Genomic DNA, 27,582 nt, shown 5'->3' with positions numbered 1-27,582 from the left:
TATTCTATCACAAGGATAACAATCAACAAATCCGTATCGTATGAATGATTCTAACATAATTCTTTTCCATCCTTGTCATCCTTACATTTATACATGAGTAGTTTATCAATTTTGCCAGCATTTACATATTCAGGCTAACAAAGCTCGAAATCCTACAAGCAGGAAAAACAGAAGCAATTTTGAACTTATTAACATGTAAAGATGATGATATATAGAAGTTTATTTTCAAAGTCAAGGGTGAGAGAAATCTCTAGTCCTGAAACAGTTTTTTCAATTTTCAGGAGGAGGGTGCTTTTCTACCTGTGACAAAGATAATAAAGTACATGAGAAAAGTGATTTCCATCAATTAAATTATGCCAGGATGGAATGTAGTTGAAGCCTTTCCATCTGACAATATTTCTGTCCCTCCATTGTGCAAAAAGTTAAAACCGAAATGCTCCACTTCCCTAGCATGAGGTCGAACTGATTCTTCAACTTTATCTTAGAAAAAGGAACGGGATCAAATTCATTAACTTTTTCATCTTATTATATCTTACCGACTCAACCTCCCCCACCCCCCACCCGGCCTCCTCTTTTGGTTTTCTGGAAGAGTATTGGTTAACTATGAACCAACCCAGATCTTTATCCTTGAAGTTAAAATAGCTTTTCTTTCATTAGTCTTCTACCCTCTATGCTTTTTATCCTTTATATATATATATATATACCCCTCTCAGTATTAAGTGATAGAAAGTTATTATCCGAAGAGTTAAAGATGGACATCCAATTCTACCACTTTGCTTTTTTTTTTTCCCCCTTTAACTTCTCTCTTTTCTCTTTTTCCTCTTCTTTCTCTGTCAATTTATACAATCTGTCAAACTTTGACCTGTAATGGAGAAAAAGCTAAGTTGCAAGTCATACCAAGAAAAAGTGAAACCACAAATATGTATTTAGTTGTTAAGATGATGCTATGCAAGCAGAAAACAAAAATTCTAGGACCTGAATTACAATGCAACTCGTTGGATTACAAGCAAATTCCTACTTTAAACAATCATTTTAGAAGTGTATCACTCCAAGTTAGCCGTGTAAAAAGTTCCAATTTCCCTGCCTTTTGAACGTTCTTTTAACTTCTTTCTCTCTCTCTCTCTCTCTCTCTCTCTTTCCTTTTCCTTCTCTATCAAATAATACAATCTGTCAAAACTTTGACCTCTAATGGAGACAAAGTCAAGTTGCAAGTCCTACCTAGAAAGACTGAAACCATAAAAGGACCGGTACAATTCATTAGCACAAACATAAAGCTGTTACATAACACAAGTCATAAGAAAATATGCTATATCTCATAAGAAAACAAAAATTACAGGAGCAGGATTATGATGCAACTCATATGATTACAAGCAAATTTACACTCTGAAAGATAATCCTAGAATTGAATATTGCTCCAAGTTAGCAATGTGTAAAAAGTTCTTATTTGCCTTTTTTCTAAATGTTCTTTTAGAAATTCATAAGTTAGTCTCTGGTTGATTTTAGAAAATTGAAATTGCACGTCATTAAGTGTATATCGAAAATGGAAGAGAGAGGAAAAACCTCATGGATCCCTAGAAACCATAAGAGTATATGTGTATAAATATGTTTCAAAAATCCCTCTTGATTTCCACTAAACTGGCATAAAAATCCCTAACAGGATGAAGCCAATAAGCAACCTGAGAATATTGACTGTTTATTAGAAGTCTAACTGCGAGCACCTAAATAAAAAATAACAAAACGTATATGTCAACTACGGAGCTTAAGGTGGCTGGAATCATACAGGAAACATAGGATGAATGAATATCTGCCGGTTTATGTGATCCTTGCGAGAATTCTCAGAGTTTACGAGTTGAGTTGAATTGATTTGCATGGCCTGAATCATTTTAGCTAGGAGTTCCCAAGTTGAATAGATTTGCGTGGCCTGGATCATAGTAGCTATCACATCCTTTCGTGGATGTATCTTTGCAAGTTGAAAGAAAACGATAGAGAAACCTAGAGAGATGAGCTGATTCCTCTATATCAAATGGAGACACATATGCATGTTACTTAAAGGAGGAAAAAGCAGAAATATGAGGAATGTTGCCGAGACAGGGAATCCAGAATCTGAATCCCCCTGCTGATTTGCTTTACCTGTCGGATCACTATCGATCTTTATTAGAATATCTTGGGAGAAGAAGAAGAAAAAAAAAAAAAAGGTCAAAAGTTACAATGACACTTGTTTCGCTATAATTTCAGGATTTAGTTCTGATTATCATTCATCTGACACGCAATAGCCCAATCTAGCATCTATTCATTTTTGGCATTTATACAAGCACATAGTTGATGATGCCCCCCTCAACTAGCAACTTTCGCCATATGGTTGAAGCATCATCGTATTCATCATGCCATCTACCCTGAAAACATAATCGCAACTCTGTTTCTATCTTCTTGATTTCACGAGATGGTGTGCCATACATATGAGGTGATTGAAGGTACATTTGTAAATTACATTTACAAAATTAATTATGTGTATAATAATAACATGATACCTGAGAAATAAAACAAGAAGAAAGAAGATTTATTAAAAATTATTGAATTTTTAAAAACATCATCATCAATAGTAATAGCGAACTATATAATAGCGTTTTTTTTTTTCTTCTAATTTTTCAATTATGAGAGAGAGAGAGATTGAGATTTAAAATGCAGGGATACAATGGTCATTACCTGGATTTTAAAGCCGGAAAAAATTGTTGTAATTTTTCGAAATGGGTGGGTGATTGTTGAATTTATTTAACCTTACCTAGAACGCGTAGGCTTCCGGTCAAACGTCCGTCCAAGCCCTGGCCAGTGGGCCACTGGCGCTGGTTGCTTTAAAGTTTCACAAGTACGAGCTCTCAGGGTAAAGTTCGGGTGCGGGCGGCTGCACATGCTACCAAACAGCCACAGGCACCGACACAAACTGAGCTCCGAAGGGTATTCAAGTCATTTAAAGAAGCGATCTCAAACAAGATCCAATTGGGACCGAATCGTAAGTTCGTAAGTAACCAGATCGCAGTTCAACGTGGCGTTACCTGCCAATTGGTATTCGGGGGTGGGGGCAATTTCAAGATGATTGTGAATTATTTTCTTTTTCGGAGTTTTAACGTAACAACTAAAGAAACAGAACAAAAAGAAAGAGGAAAGTAGAAAACGAGAGGGATCCATCGCCATCCGCATTCGCTACAGTCGACGAGCAGACAACTCACCGAGATCATATCTCAGTCCAAACCCTAGCATTGTGAATCGGTTATCTGAGCCTCTTATCGGATCTTCCATATCAATGGCATCTTGATCGGGTGAAGTACTCCGTCACTGTCTTTCTTCGCTTCTTTCTTGAATTTTCTCACTTGTTTGGTTGCTGAGACAACGGATGAGAAAGAAAAGAATGATGGCTATTGTGTTAAATCTCACCTCTGGTTTCGGCTGTGATGAATCTTATATATGATTTTTTATTTATTTCTTTCTTCCGGCTACGGTCTATTTCGTGCATCTCTGATCGCTTGATTGTTTGGGAAAGATCGTTCTAGATCTGATGCGATTTAGTTTAATTCGGGTGTCCTCCTTTCGAGTCATCACTTCGAGTTCATTGTTCTGATGCTTGACGTATATGTTCTTTGTTGTGTTGCAGACAGGTCTTAAACTCGTATTCTCGTCGAGGAGCTGTTGGATCATATGAAGTACTTAGTCGGTCCTGTAAGTGTTGATTCCAATGTGCAGTTGTTGCATCTTCTCCCAGGTGACGAATTCTTTGGCGGATTAAATAAGGTTAGATTCTCTGTGTATTCAGCATGAGGGTGTTTACAGTCCTTGTTTTAGTCTTCTACCTTTTCAATTTCTCTCTTGGGTTATCAATCTCAAGAAACCGGAAGAAAATAGTTTGCAATTTTTCTTGCTCATAAAAAAAAAAAAAAACAATGTACTAGCTATAAGTCTGCAATTTGCTTTTACCCCTTTTTCTCTCTTTTGTATATAACCAGTCGCTGTAAAGTAAATACCTGTTTAATATTACCCTTTTCTGATTCTTGGACAGGTGAATTGGGAAAGATTCAGTTCTTTAATTGCAAGTATTATCATACTACTAGATTGGGTTGGTGAAGGAGTGAGGCTATCATGGCTGAAGAAGATGTGCAAATTGAATTAAAATTCAGAATCTATGATGGAACAGATATGGCTCATGGCACCTATCCACTGTCCACTACTGTTGTTTCTCTTAAGCAACGGCTTATGGCTGATTGGCCTCAAGGTCATTGATTTTCCTACCTATTCTCTTTGTTTGGTGTATATTTTTATCTTGGACTATATGCTATATAAATTTAATATCAGCGCCCTGAACCATTCAAACTTTCCATGACTTTTGTTAAGATTAGGAGGTCTTTAGACAACTCAATCAATACTTTTGTTTGCCAATTCTCTCAACACTCCTCACCCGGAAATCAATTAACTACAGAAATATAAACTGTAAATACAAGAACAGAATTTAAATGAGATAGAAACAAAGAAAGAGACTACGAAACCACAAGAAGAGATAAGGATTTATCTTGGTTCGAACTGATCAAAATCAGTCCTACATCCAGCCGTTGTCCAAGAGCAATCCACAAGAATTCCAGTTGAGAATCAGTACACAAGAAACCCACAGAAACCCTCTGTTGATTGTTGTGTTTGCCTCGAGTACGTGCAACAGAAGATCAGTAAAATATTAGAGATGCATTGGCTGGAAGATTAGATCAATTAGGTTTAAAATACCAAGTGTAATATATTTAGTATTTCGGGGGCCTAATTGTAATATCCCAATAATAGTTAGTTATATTGGGGTGTCCGTCCTTTCTATAAATAAGAGGGCATGGGAGGCAGTCGAGAGGCAATCCAAGGAGAGAGTTTCTATTTCTTCTATGATCGAGTATTGATTTCGTTCTTGAGAAAGAAAGGTTGAGTGATTTGTATTTAGTCTTGTGTATTCTTGAAAGAATGAGTTGTGTGTACTCGGGGATATAGATGAGGGTTAGAAGCTGATGTACTGATCGATTTTATCTGAATAAAAGACTACTCTATGTGGGTGTTGGACTATTGGATGTTGGTTTGCTAAAAGGCATTTCGAATCAGGATAAATCTCGTCTCTTACTGCTTTGATTTATCTTTCTGTAATTTCATTTTTTCATTCTTTTTTGTTTGATTACTTAATTGGTTTCTAATTCCGTGAGTGTGTAAAAATTCGAGTGGGAGTTCTCTTTGATTTGGTCCTGGTTTGATAGTCCTAATATCAACACCCTCTCCTCTCTTCGTATCACATGAGCACACTGCCTTCAACTCGAGATTATAAAGAACTTCCTAAACTTCAAGTCTTTCTTCTCACAACAATTCTCATATTCAGAAAGAGAAGAAATCGAAGGATCAGAATGATCATTTCAGACCCCCTATCTATCTTATTTATAGAGGGTTGGGCGGAAATTACAAAGGGTAAATTAAAACAACACAATGTCTATTCTACCCTTTTATAACCGACTTAATTAGAACCTATCTAACTAACTTGTTTCTGGTTATATCATCAATCTAGCTTCTTCTGATTCTTTCTAATCTTCTTGAATATTCTCTATGTAAAACTTCAACAAATCTCCACCATTTTGCATGAGACTTCTAGAATCTAGCTCCACCAATTGCTCTCCTCTAGGGCTTGCAAAACAAATTGATCATTCACAAATATAATGTGTAAAGAGTTTCAAACAATGATGTAACTTAGACATAGGTACTGCTTTAGTGAACATATTCGCAACATTTTCTTCTCTTGCTACCTTTATCAAATCTATTTCCTTCATTCCAAGTACTTCTCTGATAAAGTGATACCTAACATCAATATGTTTAGTTCTCTTATGGTGTGCTTGATTTTTAGCCAAGTGTATAGCACTTTGGCTATCACACATTAAGATTGCCCTAACATTTCTTCCTAGGAGTTCACTTACTAAACCTCTCAGCCATAGGCTCTGCTTTATAGCTTTTGTAACTGCTATATACTCAGCCTCGGTGGTTGAGAGAGCCACTACCAATTACTAATTTGTTTTCCAGCTTATGGTAGCATTCCATAGCTTAAATACATACCCGATAGATGACCTCCTTTTGTCCAAATCTGTTGCATAGTCAGCATCAGTGAATCCTAGTATATTACTCATTTTTTACACTAGTTCCGTCATAAACTATGTCACACATGATGACAATGGCGCGACATCGGCCGTTTACTAATGAATTTAAACTGTCTTAGTGGTCTTTTCTTTTATGCTATGTTGTTATGTTTTCATTTACTTTATGCAATTGTATTCCTTTAGATATGACAGCTGTAAGGGATAGGATATTTTAGAGGAATGGTCCACGCTAAAGGGGCCTAAGAAAAGACAACAAAGTTAGCTATTAGGGGTGGGATCTGCTGTGGCAGCACCCATGCTAGAGGCTTATATACCCTCTAGACTCAACTTGTAGCGGATATAAAAAATCAGAAGAATTCTATTCTCTTTCTCTGTCAAACTTTTCTCTGTTTTCTCTTCTCCCGTTTCCTCCCTCTCTAATCTCTCTCTCCCTCCTACTTCGTCTTCTTCTAAGATCCCTACTGACCTTCTAATTCATTCAGGGTTTGTGACAAACTAAAGCCATGTTTATTAATCCTTTAAGGTACCTAAATATCCATTTAACAACAACCCAATGTTCTTTACCCGGATTAACCATAAACTTGCTAGCAACACTCATAGCATGGGCTAAATTCGACCTAGTACACACCATACAATACATGAGGCTACCTACAACACTAGAGTAGGGTATCTTGTTCATTTCTCTTATGCTCTCTTCATCACTAGGTGATTGGTTGTGGGATAGCTTAAGATATTGTGCAAAGCGGACATGTACTTCCTTTGCATCATGCATTTGAAATCTTTTAATCAATTTCTCTAGGTGTGCTTTTTGGGATAACTGGATTAACCTCTCTTGTCTATTCCTTACTATTTCAATCCCTAAAATCTTTCTAGCTTCCCCTAGCTCTTTCATCTCAAAAGCTGATTTTAATTGCAGCTTTAACCTATGAATTTTCTCATCTGATTGATTAGCAATCAGCATATCATCCACATAAAGAAGGAGATAGAGATTTTAGATGAAATATGCTTAACATAGACACAACAATCAAAGGCACTTCTCTTGAAGCCTTGGTTGATCATGAATGTATCAAATTTTCTATACCACTGTCTAGGGGTTTGCTTAAGTCCATATAAAGACTTCTTAAGCAAGCATACTTGCTCCTTCTTGCCCCTAACCTCAAATCCCTTAGGTTGATCCATTAGAATATCCTCTTCTAACTCACCATGAAGGAATACAGTGGCCTCACCCATTTGCTCTAGACTTAAGTCCAAATGGACAGTCATAGCAAGCAAGATTCTAATTGAGGTATGTCTCACTAGCGGTGAGAAAACCTCATTAAAATTCACCCCAGCAAATTGGGTGAATCCCCTTGCTACCAACCTAGCTTTATACTTAGGTTTTTGCTCCTTATCTGCCCCCTCTTTAATTTTAAAGAGCCACTTACAGCTTACCACCCTTTTACCTAAGGGTCTATCAACCAAGACCCAAGTCTTTTCTTATTTAGAGATTCCATTTCTGATTTCATGGCATCCAACCATAACTTGGAATCCTTTGATCTCATAGCCTCTTCATATGAAAGAGGTTCATCTCCAGCTGTCTCCTCTGCACTTAACAGTGCATAGGAGACTAAATCAGAATACTCATACCTTATAGGATGTCTAACCTCCCTCCTTTGCCTATCCCTAGCCACATTGTACCTTCCTACACTAGGGGAATTATCAGAACCTGAAGGTCCAGCACTACCTGGCAGCTGGAACCTCTCAGAACTTGAGGGATCATCACTGCCACTTTGCTGAAAGCTATCTAAGGTAGGAGAATCAGGATCAGCACCTTGTTGATCCATAGGCATAGGAAAATCAGCACTGTCAGTGTGCTGATCTGCTGCCAAATCCATGGGATTATCCATGGCAGCATCCTGGACTTGCTGTTCCATCTCAACAGCCTTGCCTTTTTCTTTCCTATCCTTTTGAAGATCTACCTTATCATCCTTTAAGAAAGAATCCTCACTGAAAGTCACATCCCTACTCACCAAAGTCCTTGGCAATCCTTCTTCTAGGGCCCATAACTTATATCCCTTAACCCGAGTTGGATAACCTATAAATAGACACCTGTTGGCTCTAGGCTCCAATTTCCCTTGCTTAAAATGTGTATTAGCAATGCAACCAAGTACCCTTAGATGCTCTAAGCTTGGCTTATGGCCATTCCATACTTCATAGGGTGTTTTAAACCCTATTGCAGCCAAAGGTGACCTATTAATTACATAGGCAGCTGTTGTAACAGCTTCTCCCCAAAATGATTTGGATAACGTAATGTTATGATTAGGAGCTCTTAGAAACTGATTCAAGACTTAGGTTTGCCAATCTCTCTTCACTCCTCACCCGGAAATCAAGATAACAACAGAATATAGATAACAAGAATTGAAAACAGTAAAGAAATGAAAGATAAGAACAATCAAACCATCCAAGAAGCACAAAATTATCCTGGTTCTAACTGCAAAGTGCAATCCTACATCCAGCCTTCTCTCCGAGAGAAAAAATTCACTAGAAATCGCTTGAAACAAGATACAAGAAGCTTCTTCCTCTCCCTCACACAAGTTCACTGCTCTCACAAGAGAATACAAGGACTAACTTTGTCTCTAAGCCTTTCTTTCTCTCGCTCTCTCTCTCGGCAGTATCACTCGCATACAGAGACTAATTAGAATGATTTGTGATGTTATGACTGACCGCAAGCTCTCGCCTCCTATTTATAAACTATAGGGAGGCGACAATTACAAGGTTTAGAACTTAGCCTATGCAAAAGACTAACATACCCCTCAAAATAAAATAACTAAGTTAACTAATCTAACTTAGAATAAAATATAGTCAGAAAAAAACATCTTCATTCTAACAGGTTCTTCTCTTCAACTTCTAGAACTTATCTTCCATGCAAAAAACCCAACAAATCTCCACCATTTTTGCATGATTATCTTCTAGAATCCGGCTCCATCAATCTGATATCTTCTCGGACCTGCAAAACAACTAATCATTCACAAATAAAAATATGTAAGAGCCTCAAACAATGATGTAATGTTGACATTGGAACTGTTTTAGTAAACAAGTCTGCAACATTATCTTCACCTACTACCTTTACCAAATCTATTTCTTTCCTATCAAGGATTTCTCTGATAAAGTGATACCTAATATTAATGTGTTTAGTTCTTTCATGATGAGCTTGATTTTTAGCCAAATGAATAGCACTTTGGCTATCACAATTTAAGATTGCCTTAACCTTTCTATCTAGGAGTTCACTCACTAAACCTCTCAACCATAAGCTCTCCTTCATAGCTTCTGTAACTGCTTTGTACTCAGCCTCAGTGGTTGAGAGAGCTATTACTGATTGCAAATTTGTTTTCCAGCTTATGGTTGCATTCCATAGCTTAAATACATAACCGGTAGATGACCTCCTCCTATCTAAGTCTGTTGCATGGTCAACATCAGTGAATCCTAGTATATTAGGCTCATCTTCAACACAAGCTCCACCATAAACTAAAGTTATGTTTATTGGTCCTTTTAGGTACCTAAATATCCATTTTACTGCAGCCCAATGATCCTTACCCAGATTAGCCATAAACCTGCTAGCAACACTCAGAGCATGGGCTAAGTCCGGTTTGGTACACACCATACAATACATGAGACTACCTACTACACTAGAGTAAGGTATCTTGCTCATTTCTCTTATGCTCTCCTTATCAGTAGGAGATTGGTTGTGGGATAGCTTAAAATGTTGTGCAAAAGGAACCTTTACCTCCTTTGCATCATGCATTTGAAATCTCTTAATCAATTTCTCTAGGTATGCCTTTTGAGATCACTTGATTAACCTCTTTTGTCTATTTCTTTCTATTTCAATCCCTAAAATCTTTCTAGCTTCTCCTAGCTCTTTCATCTCAAAGGCTGAATTTAATTTCAGCTTTAATCTATGAATCTCCACATCTGATTGACTAGCAATCAGCATGTTATCCACATATAGAAGGAGGTAGATAAAAATTTTAGATGAAATATGCTTAAGATAGACACAACAATCAAAGGCACTTCTCTTAAAACCTTGGTTGATCATAAATGTATCAAATTTTTGATACCATTGTCTAGGGGATTGCTTAAGTCCATATAAGGACTTCTTTAACAAGCATACTTGCTCCTTCTTACCCCTTACTTCAAATCCCTTAGGCTGATCCATTAGGATGTCCTCTTCTAACTCATCCATGGAGGAATGTGGTGGTCACATCCATTTGCTCTAGATTTAAATCCAAATGGGCAGTCATTGCTAGCAAGATTCTAATAGAGGTATGTCTCTCTACTGGTGAGAAAACCTCATTAAAATCCACCCCAGCCACTTGGGTGAATCATTTGGCTACTAACCTAGCCTTATACCTAGGTTTTTGCTCCTTACCTGCCCCCTCTTTAATCTTATAGAGCCACTTACAGCCTATTACCCTTTTACCCAAGGGTCTATCAACCAAAACCCAAGTTTTATTCTTATTTAGAGAATCCATTTCCGATCTCATTGCATCTACCCAAAGCTTGGAATCTTTTGATCTCATAGCCTCTTCATATGTAAGAGGTTCATCACCAGCTATCTCTGTTGCACTTAACAGTGCACATGAGACTAAATCAGAGTATCCATACCTAATAGGAGGTCTAACCTCCCTCCTTTGTCTATCCCTTGCCACATTATACCTGCCTGCACTAGGGGAACTATCTGAATCTGAAGGTCCAGCACTGCCAGAAGGCTGGAACCTCTCAGAACTAGAGGGATCATCACTGCTACTCTGCGGAAAGCTCTCTAAAGTAGGAGAATAAGGATCAGCATCATGCTGGTCCATTTGCATAGGATAATCAGCACTGTCAGTGTGCTGATCTGCTGCCAGATCCATGGGATTTTGCATGGCAGCATCCTGGACTCGCTGATCTATCTCACCAGCCTTTCCTTTTACTATCCTATCCTTTTGAATATCTACCTTATCATCCTTTAAGAAGGAATCCTCACTGAAAGTCACATCCCTACTGGCCAAAGTCCCTGGCAATCCTTCTTCTAAGGCCCATAACTTATATCCCTTTACTCCATTAGGATAACCTATGAACAGACACCTCTTGGCTCTAGGCTCCAATTTCCCTTGCTTAACATGAGTATAAGCAATGCAGCCAAATACCCTTGGATGTGCTAAGTTTGGCTTATGACCATGCCACATTTCATAGGGTGTTTTAAACCCTATTGCAGCTGAAGGAGACCTATTTATTACATAGGCAGCTGTTGTAACAGCTTCTCCCCAAAATGATTTGGACAACCTAGCATGGATTAACATGCATCTTACCCTTTCTAAAAGAGTCCTATTCATTCTCTCAGCTAGGCCATTTTGTTTGGGGTTTCCAGGGACTGTTAGATGCCTAAGGATGCCACTTTCTTTACACATTTGGGCAAATTCTTTGTTGTAATACTCAAGACCATTATCAGTTCTAATAATCTTGATTTTCATACCTTTTTGATTCTCTATTAAGGTTTTCCAGGATTTCAAAGCTTCAAAAGTTCCATCTTTTGATTTTGTTGTATATACCCAAACCATCCTAGAGAAGTCATCTATGATTGACAAAAAATACTTTGCCCCACCATGTGTTAAAGATTGACTAGGGCCCCACAAATCAGAATGAATATATTCTAAAGGGGCTTTAGATATATGATTTGCTTTCTTAGGGAATTTTACTTTAGAAGACTTGCCAAAAATACATGTTTCACATTGATCCAAATCTGTTAATTTTTCAGCTCCTAGGATACCTTGTTTGGACAGTTCTCTAAGTCCCTGCTCACTGATGTGAGCCATCCTATAATGCCACAATTTTGCTTGATCATAGCTTTTATTTTCGCCTACTGCTGCCTCACCACTTAACGTGGTTGCTTCCAGCACATATATACCATTGTGAAGGGCTGCTTTCATGCAGATAAGGGATCCCATTGATACCCTTAAGACTCCACCATGCCCTTTATAGGAATGACCACTTTTATCCAATTCTCCTAGGGATATTAAGTTCCTTTTTAATTCTGGAACATACCTAACAGATTTTAATATTTTTACCAATCCATCATGCATTCTTAATTTTATGTCTCCTATCCCTTTTATAGTACACTCATGGTAATCCCCTAACCTCACCTTTCCACCACCAATATCTTGATAGTTTAAAAACCATTCTCTATGGGATGTCATGTGAAAGGAACAACCTGAGTCTAAAACCCACAAATCCTTATCTTCTAGGCAAGATGCAATTAATGCATCTGCACTATCATAGTCATACTCACACATAGAGGATGAAATTTCAGAATTTGATTTCTCCTTAAAGTCTTTCTTTCTCTTTGGGCAGAATTTCTTAATATGACCCTCTTCATGGCAGTGATAACACTTAAACTGTTTCTTGCCATTCTTAGACTTGCTTCTTGATTTCCCCTTTGATTTAAACTCTCTCTTTTCAGTCCTACTTCTAGATGTAAGGACATCTCCAGCAGATTTTCCTTCTACTTTCTGTTGCAACTCCTTAGAGTTTAATGCTCCGAAAACATCTTCTAGGGATAATTTTTCCCTACCGTGTTTTAATATATCAACAAAGGTTTCATATGTTTTTGGCAAGGAATGCAATAATACAAGGGCTTTATCTTCCTCATCATAGTTAATATCTATGTTCTCTAAATCAAGACGTATTTTATTGAACTCATCTATGTGATTATTTAGTTTCTGCCCTTCTTGCATTTTGAATGTGAAAAACTTTGCCTTTAGATACAGCCTATTTGACAGGGTTTTTGTCATATAAAGACTCTCTAACTTAGACCATAAAGCCTCACCCGTTTCCATCTTTGAAACTTCCCTAAGAACTTTATCTCCTAAACTTAGAATTAGAGTATTATAGGCCCTCTTGTTGATTTTTTTCTGATGCTCATTATAATCCTTTTTCTGTTCTTCAGAAGCATTCTCGGGCAATTTCTGTTCTGCCTCTAAAGCTTCTTCTAATCCCAAATTTCCCAACAACGCCCTCATTTTAATTTTTCATAGACCGAAATCATTTGATTCATCAAATTTCTCTATGTCATACCTAGCGGAAGAAGGTGCAGAAGCCATAACAGGGATTAAAACTAAAGATTTCTAGGGTTCTTGGCAATTCTTGAAAAAATTCTTGGCTCTAATACCAATCTGTTATGATTAGGAGCTCTTAGAAACTGATTCAAGACTTAGATTTGCCAATCTCTCTTCACTCCTCACCCGGAAATCAAGATAACAACAGAATATAGATAACAGGAATTGAAAACAGTAAAGAAATAAAAGATAAGAACAATCAAACCATCCGAGAAGTACAAAATTATCTTGGTTCGGACTGCAAAGTACAATCCTACATCCAGCCTTCTCTCTGAGAGAAAAAATCCACTAAAAACCGCTTGAAACAAGATACAAGAACCTTCTTTCTCTCCCTCACACAAGTTCACTGCTCTCACAAGAGAATACAAGGATTAACTTTATCTCTAAGCCTTTCTTTCTCTCTCTCTCTCTCTCTCTCTCTCTCTCTCGGCAGTATCACTCGCATACAGAGACTAATTAGAATGATTTGTGATGTTATGACCGACTGCAAGCTCTCGCCTCCTATTTATAAACTATAGGGAGGCGGCAATTACAAGGTTTAAAACTTAGCCTATACAAAAGACTAACATACCCCTTATAATAAAATAACTAAGTGAATTAATCTAACTTAGAATAAAATACAGTCAGAAAAAACATCTTCATTCTAACAGGTTCTTCTCTTCAACTTCTAGAACTAATCATCCATGTAGTATGGATTAACATACATCTTACCCTTTCTAAAAGGGTCCTATTCATTCTCTCAGCTATGCCACTTTGCTTAGGGTTTCTCTGGACTGTTAAATGCCTAAGGATGCCATTTTCTTTACACATTCGGGCAAATTCTTTGTTACAAAACTCAAGTCCATTATCTGTCTTAATAATATTGATTTTCATACCTTTTTGATTCTCTATTAAGGTTTTCCAGGTTTTAAATGCTTCTAAAGTTCCATCTTTTGATTTTATTACATATACCCAAACCATCCTAGAGAAATCATCTATGATTGACAAAAAATACCTTGCCCCACCATGTGTTAAAGATTGACTAGGCCCCCACAAATCTGAATGAATATATTCTAGAGGGGCTTTAAATATGTGGTTTGCTTTCTTAGGGAATTTTGCCTTAGAAGACTTACCAAAAATACATGTTTCACATTGGTCCAAATCTGTTAAATTTCCAGCACCTAGGATACCTTGTTTGGACAGTTCTTTAAATGCCTTTCTCACTTATGTGAGCCATCCTATAGTGCCACAACTTTGTTTGGTCATAGATTTTATTTTCACCTATAGCTGCCTCATCAATTAAAGTGGTTGCTTGCAGCACATATATCCCATTGTAAAGGGCAGCTTTCATGCATATAAGGGCTCCCTTTGATAACCTTAAAACTCCACCATGCCCTTTATAGGAATGACCACTCTTATCCAATTCTCCTAGGGATATTAAGTTCCTTTTTAAATCTGGAACATCCCTAACAGATTTTAAAGTCTTTACCAATCCATCATGCATTCTTAATTTTATGTCTCCTATCCCTTTTATAATACACTCATGGTTGTCCCTTAACATCACCTTTCCACCACCTATATCTTTATAGTTTTAAAACCATTCTCTATGGGATGTCATGTGAAAAGAACAACCTGAGTCTAAAACCCACAAATCCTTATCTTCTAGGCAAGATGCAACCAATGCATCTGCATTATCATAATCATACTCACATAGGGAGGATGAAATATCAGAATTTGATTTTTCTTTAAATTCTTTCCTTCTCTTAGGGCAGAATTTCTTAATATGACCCTCTTCATGGCAGTGATAACATTTAATCTGTTTCTCACCATTCTTAGACTTGGACCTAGACTTCCCCCTAGATTTAAACTCTCTTTTCAGTCCTACTTCTAGCAGTTAGGACATCCCCTGTTAACCCTTTTCCTTCTAATTTCTGCTGCAACTCCTTAGAGTTCAATGCCCCGAAAACATCTTCTAGGGATAATTTTTCCCTACCATGTTTTAATATATCAACAAAGGTTTCATATGTTCTTGGGAAAGAATGCAATAATACAAGGGCTTTATCTTCCTCATCATAGTTAATATCTATGTTTTCTAAATCAAGACATAGTTTATTAAACTCATCTATGTGATTTTGCAGTTTCTGCCCTTCTTGCATTTTAAATGTAAAAAACTTTGCTTTTAAATACAGCCTATTTGAGAAGGTTTTTATCATGTAAAGACACTCTAATTAAGACCATAAAGCCTCAGCTGTTTCCATCCTTGAAACTTCCCTAAGAACTTTATCTCCTAAACTTAGAATTAGAGTATTATAGGCCCTCTTGTTGATTTCTTTCCTACGCTCACTGAAATCTTTTTTGCTGTTCTTCAGTGGCATTCTTGGGCAATTTCTTTTCTGCCTCTAAGGCTTCTTCCAATCCCATGTTTCCCAACAGTGCCCTCATCTTAATTTTCCATAGACCGAAATCATTTGACCCATCAAATTTCTGTCATATGTAGTAGAAGAGGGTGCGGAAGCCATGACAGGGATTAAAACTATAGATTTCTAGGGCAATTCTTGAAAGAGTTCTTGGCTCTGATGCCAATCTGTTAAGATTATGAGCTCTTTAGATAGCTCAATCAATACTTTTGTTTTCCAATTCTCTCAACACTCCTCACCCGGAAATCAATTAACAACAGAAATATAAACTGTAAATACAAGAACATAATTTAAATGAGATAGAAACAAAGAAAGAGACAACCAAACCACAAGAAGAGACAAGGATTTATCCTGGTTCGAACTGATCGAAATCATTCCTATATCCAGCCGCCGTCCAAGAGAAATCCACTAGAATTCCAGTTGAGAATCAGTACACAAGAAACCCACATAAACCCTCTCCTCTCTTCCTATCACACGAGCACACTGCCTTCAACTCGAGATTACAAAGAACTTTCTAAACTTCAAGTCTTTCCTCTCACAGCAATTCTCTTATTCAGAAAGAGAAGAAATCGAATGATCATTTCAGTCCGCCTATCTATCTTATTTATAGAGGGTTGGGCGGAAATTACAAAGGGTAAATTAAAACAACACAATGTCTATTCTACCCTTTTATAACCGACTTAATTAGAACCTATCTAACTAACTTGTTTCCGGTTATATCATCAATCTGGCTTCTTCTGATTCTTTCTGATTTTCTAGAATATTCTCTATGCAAAACTTCAATAGCTTTCTTTATTTTCACTGGTCTCCATGCTTATCTATTTCATTCATCTTTGATTCTTCAACTAAAGTAAGTTTTGGTGCTGTAGATTTTACTCTATGATGCATCCTGTGGGATCACATGCTAGCATTATATTGGTCTAGCAGTGGTTATTCATAACCACGAATGCTTTTTCATGGGTGAAAAATTTTAGACCAAAGGGACCTGTTTTGGATGGCCTTGCCTCCTGCTTAAGGCTCTGTGGCATAGATAATTAGTCACCTAATCTATATAGCGAGATGTGACCAACAGATGTTAGAAGGTAGTGTGGTTTGACCTGAAAATTTCTTTCTTATATAATTTGTATGAGATAACAAATAGTTATTGGCATAGATTTGGTGTTGGACTAGGTGAACAGATAATTTCTTCATTAAATATTTCCTATGTAAAGTGTCATGTACTTGACCTGATTATTATTTCTTAAGGGGCAAGCCTTGGTAGCGACGGTAAGATTGTTTCTTTGTGATTGGAAGATCACGGGTTTGTGTGAAATAACCTCTTTCCAAAGCAAGGGTAAGGTTGCATACAAAAAATGACCCTTATTCAATCTTGCTAAGTGGGGATTTTGATGCACTGGCAACACCCTAATTGATTTTTTTTCTTAAAATGGTACGACTTGGCAAAGTGAGGGGATCTTTTAGAAGTGGAGTAACAGTGTAAATAATGGGAATAATGTAGGAAAAAGGTAAAAGATGCTGTATGGAGCACCAGCATTGTAAGAACAATGGACTTGAAGAATCTGACTTTCAGTTGCTGGACCACCCTATGACCTAATAGAAATGAGTTTGGTAATCAACTTTTGGAACAAATTTGCTCCCTGGTACAAAAACTTGGGCCACTTCCTGTAGTAACTTGTAGGTTGGGGACAACTCTAGAACTAGGGTTTTAAAATACATTTGTTATCACTTTAGCACGGGAAATGCCAATTGGTTTCTTGGCCCATCCAAGTGAGGCATGGATTTAATTTGTGGATGGAGCAAAAGAATAAGCAAGTCATTGTTTTTTGTTTTAAATTGGTAAACCCATACCCATGAAGAATAGCAATCATTACACTAATAAAAGTAGATTCAAAACCCTTTTAAGGTTTTACCCTCTTAGTTCCTTAATGAAAGTGTATGATGATTGAAGCACAACATTAGTTCTCTATCATCACAGGTTTTCTGAGATTAACTTTTAGTTTATCTAGAATTTATGCTTTTATTAGAGTTTTTCAATTTCAGAAAATATGGATTTTTCATTTTTCTTTCCCATTTATGTACTTGTTATGCTTTTTGTTGATTTTTTTGGATCTTTACAATTATTTTTAATATTTAATAGTGGATTAGAATGAGAATTTATAATGGGATGAAGCCTTGTAAGGAAGAGAGAATTTAAACTAACAAGAAAGCCACATATTGACGTGAATGCAATAAGTCATTCAAGGGATATTGTTTTGCTAAAACAGGAAAAAATGAAAAGGATTCCCTTCAACAAAAAATAAGATTCCTAATGCTACATGAAGCTCTACATTTTTCTTTCCAAAACACATTACCCCAGGGTGGTTTTTTTTTTTTTTTTGGGGGGGGGGGGGGGGGGGGGGTGAAGCAGGCACCAATCTTGCCTAAGCCTTTAGGAAGGACAACTCTGACTGAACAATCTGGCCAATACTGAAGTTCACATTAGTTAGTAAACATTGAAAACAGAGGAAGTCTCTAGATATCAATAGCTGTTGGACAATAAAGGAGTAAGTGGTTCATTGGGTGACCTCTTCTGCATGTGACCTGGTAGATAGAGGTTATAGTCTATGTAATTATTTAATTGGCAGATCTTTACCAACTGAAGCCCACATCATTTTCTGTGGACTGGTCTCTCTTTCTCTCTTGTTGGTGGGGGATTTGGGGTAAGGGTTGCAAGTAGCATCAGGCAATTCTTTGTACAGATAGTTGTAGTTCTTTACCTTCATTATCTAGAACTTTGTTCAAAAGTATACAACATATCTTCACTTTATGTTTAGGTTCTATATGGTTCTGCAATATTAAATTAGGTCATATATGGTATTTCAACGCATCAACTTTGGGAGAGAGGAATGAAAAATTAGATTTTAAATTTGTGAATAGTAAAAGTTGATAACTTGTACCTTTTGTTTTTGTTTGTTTTGTTTTTTTTTTTGTGCGCGCGCGCGCGCGCATGCTGGAGCAGCCATTTTGCTCATTTTTCAAGTTGTGATACCAACTTGTGCATGGATCTGTGTTGTCAGACCACTTTACTCTTGAACATTGTCTATCAGCTATGCTATACTGTCTAGCTTTATTCCAGCATTAGTTTTCATGGTATTTTTCAGAACATGTCGATGAACTATTATTACAAGCCATGATCTGTATTGTTTACCATGGACTTGTGTGCACAATTTTATAGATAGATTTATTATGCGCACTCACAGATTCATACAGTTCACATTCTGATTTTCTTTTCTATTTCAGATAAATCGGTTATACCAAAGTCAGTAAGCGATATAAAACTAATACATGCTGGCAAATTTTTGGAGAATAATAAGACACTTGCAGAATCTAGAGTGCATTTTGGTGACCTTCCTGGTGGTGTTACTACTATGCATGTTGTTGTGCAACAACCCCCTATAACAAACAAGAATACAGGTTAATTTAGTTCCCTTTTTTTTTTTCTCTTGAAATGGTTTTTTTAATTAGTTTGTATGGGTTTTCTTTTCTTTTATTCTTTTATATGAGGAATTTGTCCAGGACTGTTTCTATCTTTGTTTTTTTTGTTATTTTCATAATTTTGATTGTCACTTTCTATTATCATGGCACAAATACTACATCTCTCAAACATCATTCCATGATGTGTGAAGGGAAGTTAGATAAAAGAATATAAATGAAGAGTCCATGGAATTTTGCGCTGAGGAATTTTATCTGCTTGCATTATTTGAGAAATAATAGACATTTGTTCTAGTGATGCCGGGATAGGCAAGAAGGAAAACACCCATCTCAGGTTGGTATAGGTGTCTTCATATCATAAACTCAATTGTTGAATTTTGAGCTTCATAGCAGAAAGCTGTGCCCCTTGATTTTTACCATGCTATTTCTAGCTTTCTACAATGCAGAGCCAGACTTATTCCATCTTAAAAAAAATAAAAAATAATTCTGAGTCCAGATCCATGATTTACATACATAGCTATAAGGTTATTACTGCAATAATAACTCCTCAACCGTAAAACTTGTTGACCAATGCCCACTGAGAGATTTTTGAATGAATTCCACAACGTTCCTTTTTTTGAACCTTTTCTAAATTTCTAAATGCATATATTCTACTGCAATTTCAATGAGACTTTGGTATTGGGGAACATGAGAATTAGAGCTACTATTATAATGATCTAGATCATATGCTTGGTTTTTAGTCCGTTTATTGTAGTTAATAAATATAATATCAAGTTCAAGGATGTCACAACCCCAAGACATTCCCACGGATATAATAGTAATACGTATTATATGTTTTTTCTTTTAATTGTACTGTATGTTATAGTTGTTAATACCTTCAATTGTAAGCCTATAAATATGCTGGAATAGTTAGAGGATGATATGTTTTGAATGATAATGAAATTCAGCCATTTTCCTCTCATCAATTCCCTCTCAATTTCCCTCTTACCTCTCTCTTTTTCTCTATAATTCTTTCCCCAATTCTTGCTGTATGTCCCCCTCTTTCAGTCTACTTTCTCTCGATTTCTTCTTAATTTCCCCATCCAAACCCTAAGGAAACCATAGGTCATCTCATTTGGTATTAGAGTCGATGCTCCTTGGTTTTGATTCTTGCAATTTTGGTAGCTTACTCTGGCAGATATCGATAGCAACATGAGGCCACATAATAGATCGAGCGGTGATTTGTGTGATTCCGACAAAGTCTACAGAGTTCGGTGATTTCAAGCCCAAGGCAGAGATAGGCGAATTCTGAGTGATCGAGATCATAGTTATTAAAAGCACGGCTAGGCGCTTGCCTAGGCACAAGGCGCCTGCCTAGGCACAAGGCGCCTTAAGGCGCCAGTTTAGCGCCTCGCCTGGGCTGAGGCGAGGTGATTTTAGTGAGGCGTATGCCTTGCATGGTGAGGCGCCGAGGTGAGAGGTGCACCTCATGAAACCTATGTATGAAACCTAGGTTTTAATTAAAACCTAGGCAGCCCAATTCCTCCTATTTTCTCAGTTCCAACATGTATACATTATAACATATTTACATTTCTTTAGTTTAAGTAAATGTTCACATTTTTTTTTATTTATATTTTACCTTCCATTTACTTTAATACATAAATGTAAATAAAAAAGTACCTCCCATTTGGATTCAATAAAAATATTAAAAAAAAATCAAAATCCACAACAATAAGAAAAATAAAATTTTGGTTTTAGTATAAACTCAAGATTTAATGATTTTACCAACCACCCCCAAAATACATACCTACTATTTCTTGAAAAATTCATTAAAAATCATTTTAACAACAATGAATATTAGCTATCAAAATACCGAGAGATAGTTTTTCAAGATGAAAATATTTTCTTATATGTCTCCTTATAATGCACTAATCTTCCAAATTTAGAAAAATAGTGTTAAGAGTTCATTTGTACTAGATTAGGGTTTGTAATGTGAGGGAAATATTATGTTGTATTTCTTCGGTTATTTCTTCTAGAAGTTAGGTCTGACCGAGTTGTTGTAATTGTCAAATTTTGGGCAGTCGGTTAGGTAGCTCTCCCGCCCTCTATGGTTTATGAATAGAGGCCTAGAGTTATACTTTTGGGGGTGCTTTCTATTGTGGGTTTTTTCAAGCTGTCTTGGGAGTTGGGGCGAGATTGTGCAGTGAGGAAGAGTGAATATCTTTCTGGTATACAACTCTATATAGCTTTCAGGTTTATGGGCTAGGTGAGAGTTGGGTTTGAGTGCACTTGTAATCTTGTATTGATATTCAAGATAGTAAAGAAAGCAGGGGCGAAAGCCAAGCTGGATGTAGGTCTTTCATTGAGACCGAACTAGGGTAAATCTTGTGTGTGTTGTGCAGTTCTTGATTAGAGAGAGTTCGTTGGGTGAGTTTGAGTGATTGAGTTATCATATACAAGGGTGAGATCTAGGTTAACAAATAACATTTTTCAAAATGAAAACATTTTCTTGATTGAAGGGGATGATGGAGATATTGACCTTGATGTTGATGATCTCCTTGATGATGATTGATTAAAACTTCTTTATTGTTTGTGGACTTGTAGTGTTTATATGTTTGTTTAGAATTTTGCATGATGATTGGTACTTGTTTGAGTTTGAGACTTTAAGTTTGAACTTTGATAATGTTTTTAGTTTAGAATTTGCATGATGAATGAATCAACTTTGATGATGTTAGTTTAGAATTTGGAGATAATGAATCATTAATGATATGGATGTATTATTATTGATAATTTGATAGTTTTTTATGATTTTACAAGATTTTGAGTTTTTTTTTTTTGTAAAAGGTGCGCCTCGCTTTGCAAAGACGCACCTCGCCTCGCGCCTTAGGCTCCAAGACCTTTTGCACCTCTCTACGCCTTGAGCATTTTAGAACTATGATCGAGATCAAAGCGATTGCGATTGAATCAGAGGATTGTAGTGACCCACAACGATCGGCTTGGAATTGTGGATTGCCGATCCACAACGAGAGACGACATTGATCGATGATTGGGTGCGGAATCGAACGAGTCACAGGAGGCGATTCAAGAAGCAAAGAATTTTGGTGATCTCGGAAAATTCATTAGAGCTAGTCATCCTTCGACCATTGGATGGTGATTGGGTTAGAAGAAGGCACCAGTTGGGCTGATCGTTGAATCACTGTGCTCACGACTTCGATTCTGGTGAGCTATGAAGGCGCGGCTTGGAAGTAGGCTCGGGTGTCTTGAATTTGCTTTGATAGTGGTTAGATAGTGATCCATTGCAGGGGTCCGACAAGCTAGGCAATCTTTGAGCAATTTACGGCTTGGAATTGAAGGTAGATTAGAGCCGACGTTTATCGGCTACTATGGGGTGGCTTGGTCAATACCTACAAGCAAACCAGAATTGATCAATTGGCAGATTAGGTTTGCTTAACGGGAAGCAGTGAATTGATTAGGTTTGTTGAACGGGAAGTAGGGAATTGAGGTGGATTTTGTCTCTGTAGATTTAGGCGGATTCAAGAACTGGTGCGTTGCTAATAGGAAGGGGGAATTGTCACGACCCTAAAGAATTCTCAAGGATATAATAGTAATGTGTATTATATGTTTTTCTTTTGGTTGTACTTTTCTATTATAGCTGTTAGTATCTTCAATTGTAAGCCTATAAATAGGCTAGAGTAGTTAGAGGCAAGGGCGGAGCCAGAAATTTTAAGTAGGGTGGGCAAAAATGAAATAATACCAAAAAGGCTAAAAGAAATTAAATTATTTAATTTAATTTTTTAATTATTAAATTATTTTCTAAATTTTATGACATTTTTCAAAAAGCGTCGTAAAATTTATTTTTTAATTATTAAATTAATAAATGTTGTGACCATTGTTAACCGTCGTAAATGTTAATTTAATTTTATTTTTCACCTATTTAAATTATTTTATATATTTAGAATTTAAATAAATATATTTGATTGATAAAAACATCTTGGAAAATGCCTTTATTTCTCTCAATCCATTTCTCATTATTACAGTTTAATAAATCATACAAACAGTAAAAAAAAAAAAAAAATCTAATTCACCCACGCTGATAGTTTTGGATTTCACCAATGCTCAATGCAGATGATGTTTGTCGAACACGACCGATCCAAGTTCATCGACATTTTCTTCTCGGATATAAACAAAATCGCTGACGAAGCTCGGATCTAATTCTGGAATAGGGTTGGTTTTTAGGTAAAATCGATTTTGAACATTTTGAAGATTTGCACAAGAGTCTTCGAACTCCTTCAAAAATGCTAGATAAACTTTCAGATTGTTAACCTAAAAATAACACATAATTAGAAAATTAAGTTCAGAAACTCAAAAAGATTAAGGATTTAGGGTTCATCATACCTGTTGTTGGACGGCAAAAATTTCGGATACACAACCGTACATTGGATCTTGAAGCCTAGCTGAGCTTCATACAAGATTATAGCAACAGCCTCATAACGGTCTCTTACTGGAAGATGGGCTAGGAGATTAAAGGCATTTCTGGCACCAAAAATCTTGTGGATAGCTTTAAAATCAGTAGGTCCTTCTTCGTGGTAGAAATAAGGGGCAAAGATGCACCATTGGATATATTTTCTTCTCAAGAACCTGCAGGCATCGCATCAAGAATCATATGTTGGAGTTATGACCAAAGCTGCAACCGGGGCAACGAAGAAGGTTGAGGGAGCATCATTGACAATAGTAGCGTCGGTGGCCATGGCATCTTGTTTTGCTCTCTGGTGAATAATGAAAAACAAGCAATTGTTGTAACACCCGAGAAAATTGCCAGAGGGAGGTCGAAATGACGTTATTTTCGAAGGGGGCTAAAGCGAAATTGGAAAGTTGCAGAAGGGCTGGAGTGCAATTTTTGGAAACTTGCACTGCCATGGTCGACCTACAACCTGCCATGGCCGACCAGCTGCTGCCGGTCGCCGAGTGACGCCTTCCAACCATTGGGATCTCAAGGGGAGTGGTCGGATTTTCAAGTTTCCGACTGTGTCTTGGTCGGGATGGTGGGGCCCTGTAAATGGGTTTTCGAGGTCAGATGTCACTAGCTTTGGGTCATCCAAGGGGAGGTTGAGGCATTTAAGACCTTGGTTCAAGCAGCCATGGGCGTTTTGAGGCTCAATTTTGGCTATAAATAGTCAGGGCTTTTATTTCCCATGTCCAGAGGGTGAGTTCTAGAAAATTTGAGCAAGTTTCGCGAAAATTTGAGTGATAATATCTCTTAACTCGAACAATAAGCATGATTTTTTTTTTAAATATTAGATAATTCGGTAGTTTACACTATCAGGTACTCATAAAGAAATTGAACTAGCTTGAACTATTTTTTTTTTTTCAAACATAAGATAATTCGGCAGTCTACGCAAACAACAACCTGAACCAGTCTCGCCGCCACCGCTGGCTGGAGGTTTCTACGATCCAAGCCCACCATTAGAATCGCCAAGCCAAATAAGTTAATATATCTAAAAATAAACTAGATCTAATAACTAAATTTTCGTAGATTTGGTTTTTAATTTTCAGCCAGATTTAAACAGAAAAAAAACACTACCAGCCACCATAGCCAACATTTTCTAGCGATTCAAGGCCACTACTCGACTTCCTTACCCCCTTCGTCTAACATACCCAAAAATCAGTAAGATCCAGTGGTTGAAACTTCGAAGATCTAAGCTTAAAATTCTGCCAAACTGAATAACGCATATATACATAAACACCTCACGAATCTATGCTAAAAGTAAAGCTAATAAAACTAAAAAGCTTACCTTGTTGTAGATCGAGCAGTGAACTAAAACGCGGCCTAGGCGGCTGCTGGCCGCTGCGATTATATCCAAATCGGCCACCTTAGGTGCCAGCCCAGCTAATTGGTATCGGGAGGCGCCTAGGCGGCCAATGCGGATGCCTAGCCACGTGAACCGCCTGGCCAATTATGGCCTAATTGGCTGCGTGAATGGATTAGTATAAATTTATTAAGGTTTCGTTTCTCCTTACTCGTTACCCCTTCTCTCTCGTCTCTCTCGCGCGCATTGCCACCGACAATCTATTGCAAAGTCGTCGTCGCCTCTCTCGTGCTCGCACGCCGCCATCATCTCTTGCAGTTGTAGAGTCGCCATCGCCATCGTCTCTTACAGTTGTAGAGTTGTTGTCGCCACCGTCTCGTGCTCGCACACCGTCGCCGTCGCCCCTCTCGTGCTTGCTCGCACATCTTCCTCACTCACCCTGCGCCTCCTCTGGTAAGCAGTGATGTTGCCTCTCTCGTGCTCGCACGTCACCACCATCTCGTGTTGCTGGTTCTTGATCCTCTTCCTCCGCCGAGTGTTTTTATTGCAGCTGCTTGCTGTTGTTGCTGGTTGTAATTTGTTGCTTATATTTTGTTGCGTTGTTCTTCCTCTGCCAAGTGTTGTATTTTGTTATTGTTGTATTTTGGTATTATGTCTTTATTTGATTTTATTATTTCTAATGCCTATAAATTGTGTTTCACAAAGTCAAGAGCCTAAACTCTAAATTTAATAATCTATATTAATATTTATAATCTTTGTTTAATTTATATGTATATTTGGGATAATATGAATTTTAATTTGTATGTACATTTAGAATAATATGAATTTTAATTTAAAAAATAGCAATTTTTCTAGGCCTCGCCTAGCGCATTTTAGAACATTGAGATTGAGATTGATTTCACGGTGATAATGTAGTTGGATTCAAGATCCAACGATCGGATTTTGCAAAATAAATGATTTACAAAACTTTTGTAGAAGAGATAGAGGAGGAGGAAAACAAACGAGAGAGAAGAAGAAGAAGAGGCTTCGCGACAGCATCTGGATGGCAGAGAGAAATCTGGAGATGCTCTGGACGCACAACGAGAAAGAAAATAATATATATAATTTTATATATAATTTATAAAGTTGAACCAACTTTATAAAATAATATATATAATTTTAAATAAATTTTAGCAAAATATATATATTTATATATTCTTTTTTATTCTTTATATTTTAAATAAATTTTTAACAATATATATTATTTTATTCTTTATAAAATAATATTATGTATATAGCTTGGGGAAAGTAGCATTGCAAAAAAATATTAAAAAATTATATGGGTAGTCCATAAGATAGCTTGGGAAAAGTAGCATTTCTCAAGTTTTAAAATTGAAGGGTGGGCAATTACAGCCGCTGGTGGTTGGTGCTCAGGAAAAAAAAAAAAAAAAAAAAAATTATATATACACAGTAACAAAGGACATAACTTGGCTATACATAACTTCGCCCTTGAAACCACTAAAGGACATCCACTGGATAGAACCATTCTTTCTAACAAACATTGATTAAAGAAGAACTCCTTTGTGATAACCTGGGGTTTGGATGGGAAATTGAGGAGAAATTGAGGGAAATTAGACTGAAAAAAGGGGAGATACAACAAGAATTGGGAAAAGAATTACAGAGAAAGAGAGAGAGGTCAAAGCGAAATCGAGAGGGAAATGGTTGAATGCCATTATCATTCAAAACATATCATCCTCTAACCAAGTGCGGAGCTATGTATAGCCAAGGGTGGATAATTATCCATTCTTCAATTTGAAAAATTGTTATTGTCTATATATAATTTATTATTTTTTTATTTTTTCCTGACCACTGAGCTACCCGTGACTGTAATTGCCCACCCTTCAATTTGAAAACTTGAGAAATGCTACTTTCCGCAAGCTACCTTCTGGGCTATCTATACAATTTTTTAATATTTTTTTGCAATGTTATTTTTCCAGGTTATATAAATAATATTATTTTATAAAGAATAAAATAATATATATTTTATTAAAAATTTATTTAAAATTATATATATTATTTTATAAAGTTGGCCTAAAAATTTATAAATTATATATATTATTTTCTTTCTCGTTGTGCATCCAGCGCGTCTCCGGATTTCTCTCTGTCGTCCAAATGCTCTCACGATCCCAGCGCGTCTTCATGTTTCTCTCCAGCATGTCTCGCGGATTTTTTGCAAATATCGTGGCTGGTTTCGCAGATTGTCCGTCTCCATGACAGGTAGCCTCTTCTTCTTTTCTCTCATTTGTTTTCCTCCTTTTCTATTTCTTCTACGAAAGCTCTGTAAATAATCTATTTTGCAAAATCCGATCGTTGGATCTTGAATCCGACTACATTATCACCATGAAATCAATCTAGATCTACAACAAGGTAAACATTTTAGTTTTATTAGCTTTACTTTTAGCATAGATTCGTGAGGTGTTTATGTATATATGCATTATTCGGTTTGGTCGAAATTTTAAGCTTAGAATTACGGAGTTTCGACCGTTGGATCTTACTGGTTCTTGGGTATGTTAGACGAAGGGGGTAACAGAGTCGAGTAGTGGCCCTGGATGGCTAGAAAATGTTGGCGGCGACGAGCAATGTTTTTTTTTTTTTTTTGTTTAAATCTGAC

At 36.8% G+C, this 27,582-nt stretch overlaps 1 protein-coding gene across 7 annotated transcripts in view; it reads left to right on the top strand.

The window, feature by feature from the left end:
* Positions 1 to 3,006: 3,006 nt before the first annotated feature.
* Positions 3,007 to 27,582, top strand: part of LOC127814163 (membrane-anchored ubiquitin-fold protein 3-like) — an 81,463-nt gene continuing 56,887 nt past the window's right edge. For 3 of the 7 annotated variants that reach the window (XM_052355455.1, XM_052355454.1, XM_052355457.1), the window contains exons 1-5: positions 3,008 to 3,314; positions 3,647 to 3,783; positions 4,049 to 4,261; positions 18,955 to 19,128; positions 27,054 to 27,188. In XM_052355455.1, the coding sequence (XP_052211415.1) occupies positions 4,129 to 4,261; positions 18,955 to 19,128; positions 27,054 to 27,188 (442 nt within the window). In that variant the 5' untranslated portion in view covers positions 3,008 to 3,314; positions 3,647 to 3,783; positions 4,049 to 4,128. Of the gene's footprint in view, positions 3,315 to 3,646; positions 3,784 to 4,048; positions 4,262 to 18,954; positions 19,129 to 27,053; positions 27,189 to 27,582 lie in introns of all 7 variants that reach the window. The other 4 variants (XM_052355458.1, XM_052355461.1, XM_052355460.1 and 1 more) reach the window with 4 other exon arrangements.

Source organism: Diospyros lotus, chromosome 12 (genome assembly GCF_014633365.1).
Source record: "Diospyros lotus cultivar Yz01 chromosome 12, ASM1463336v1, whole genome shotgun sequence".
NCBI classification, from domain to species: Eukaryota; Viridiplantae; Streptophyta; class Magnoliopsida; order Ericales; family Ebenaceae; genus Diospyros; species Diospyros lotus.
This window is presented reverse-complemented; position numbering and strand designations above follow the sequence as displayed.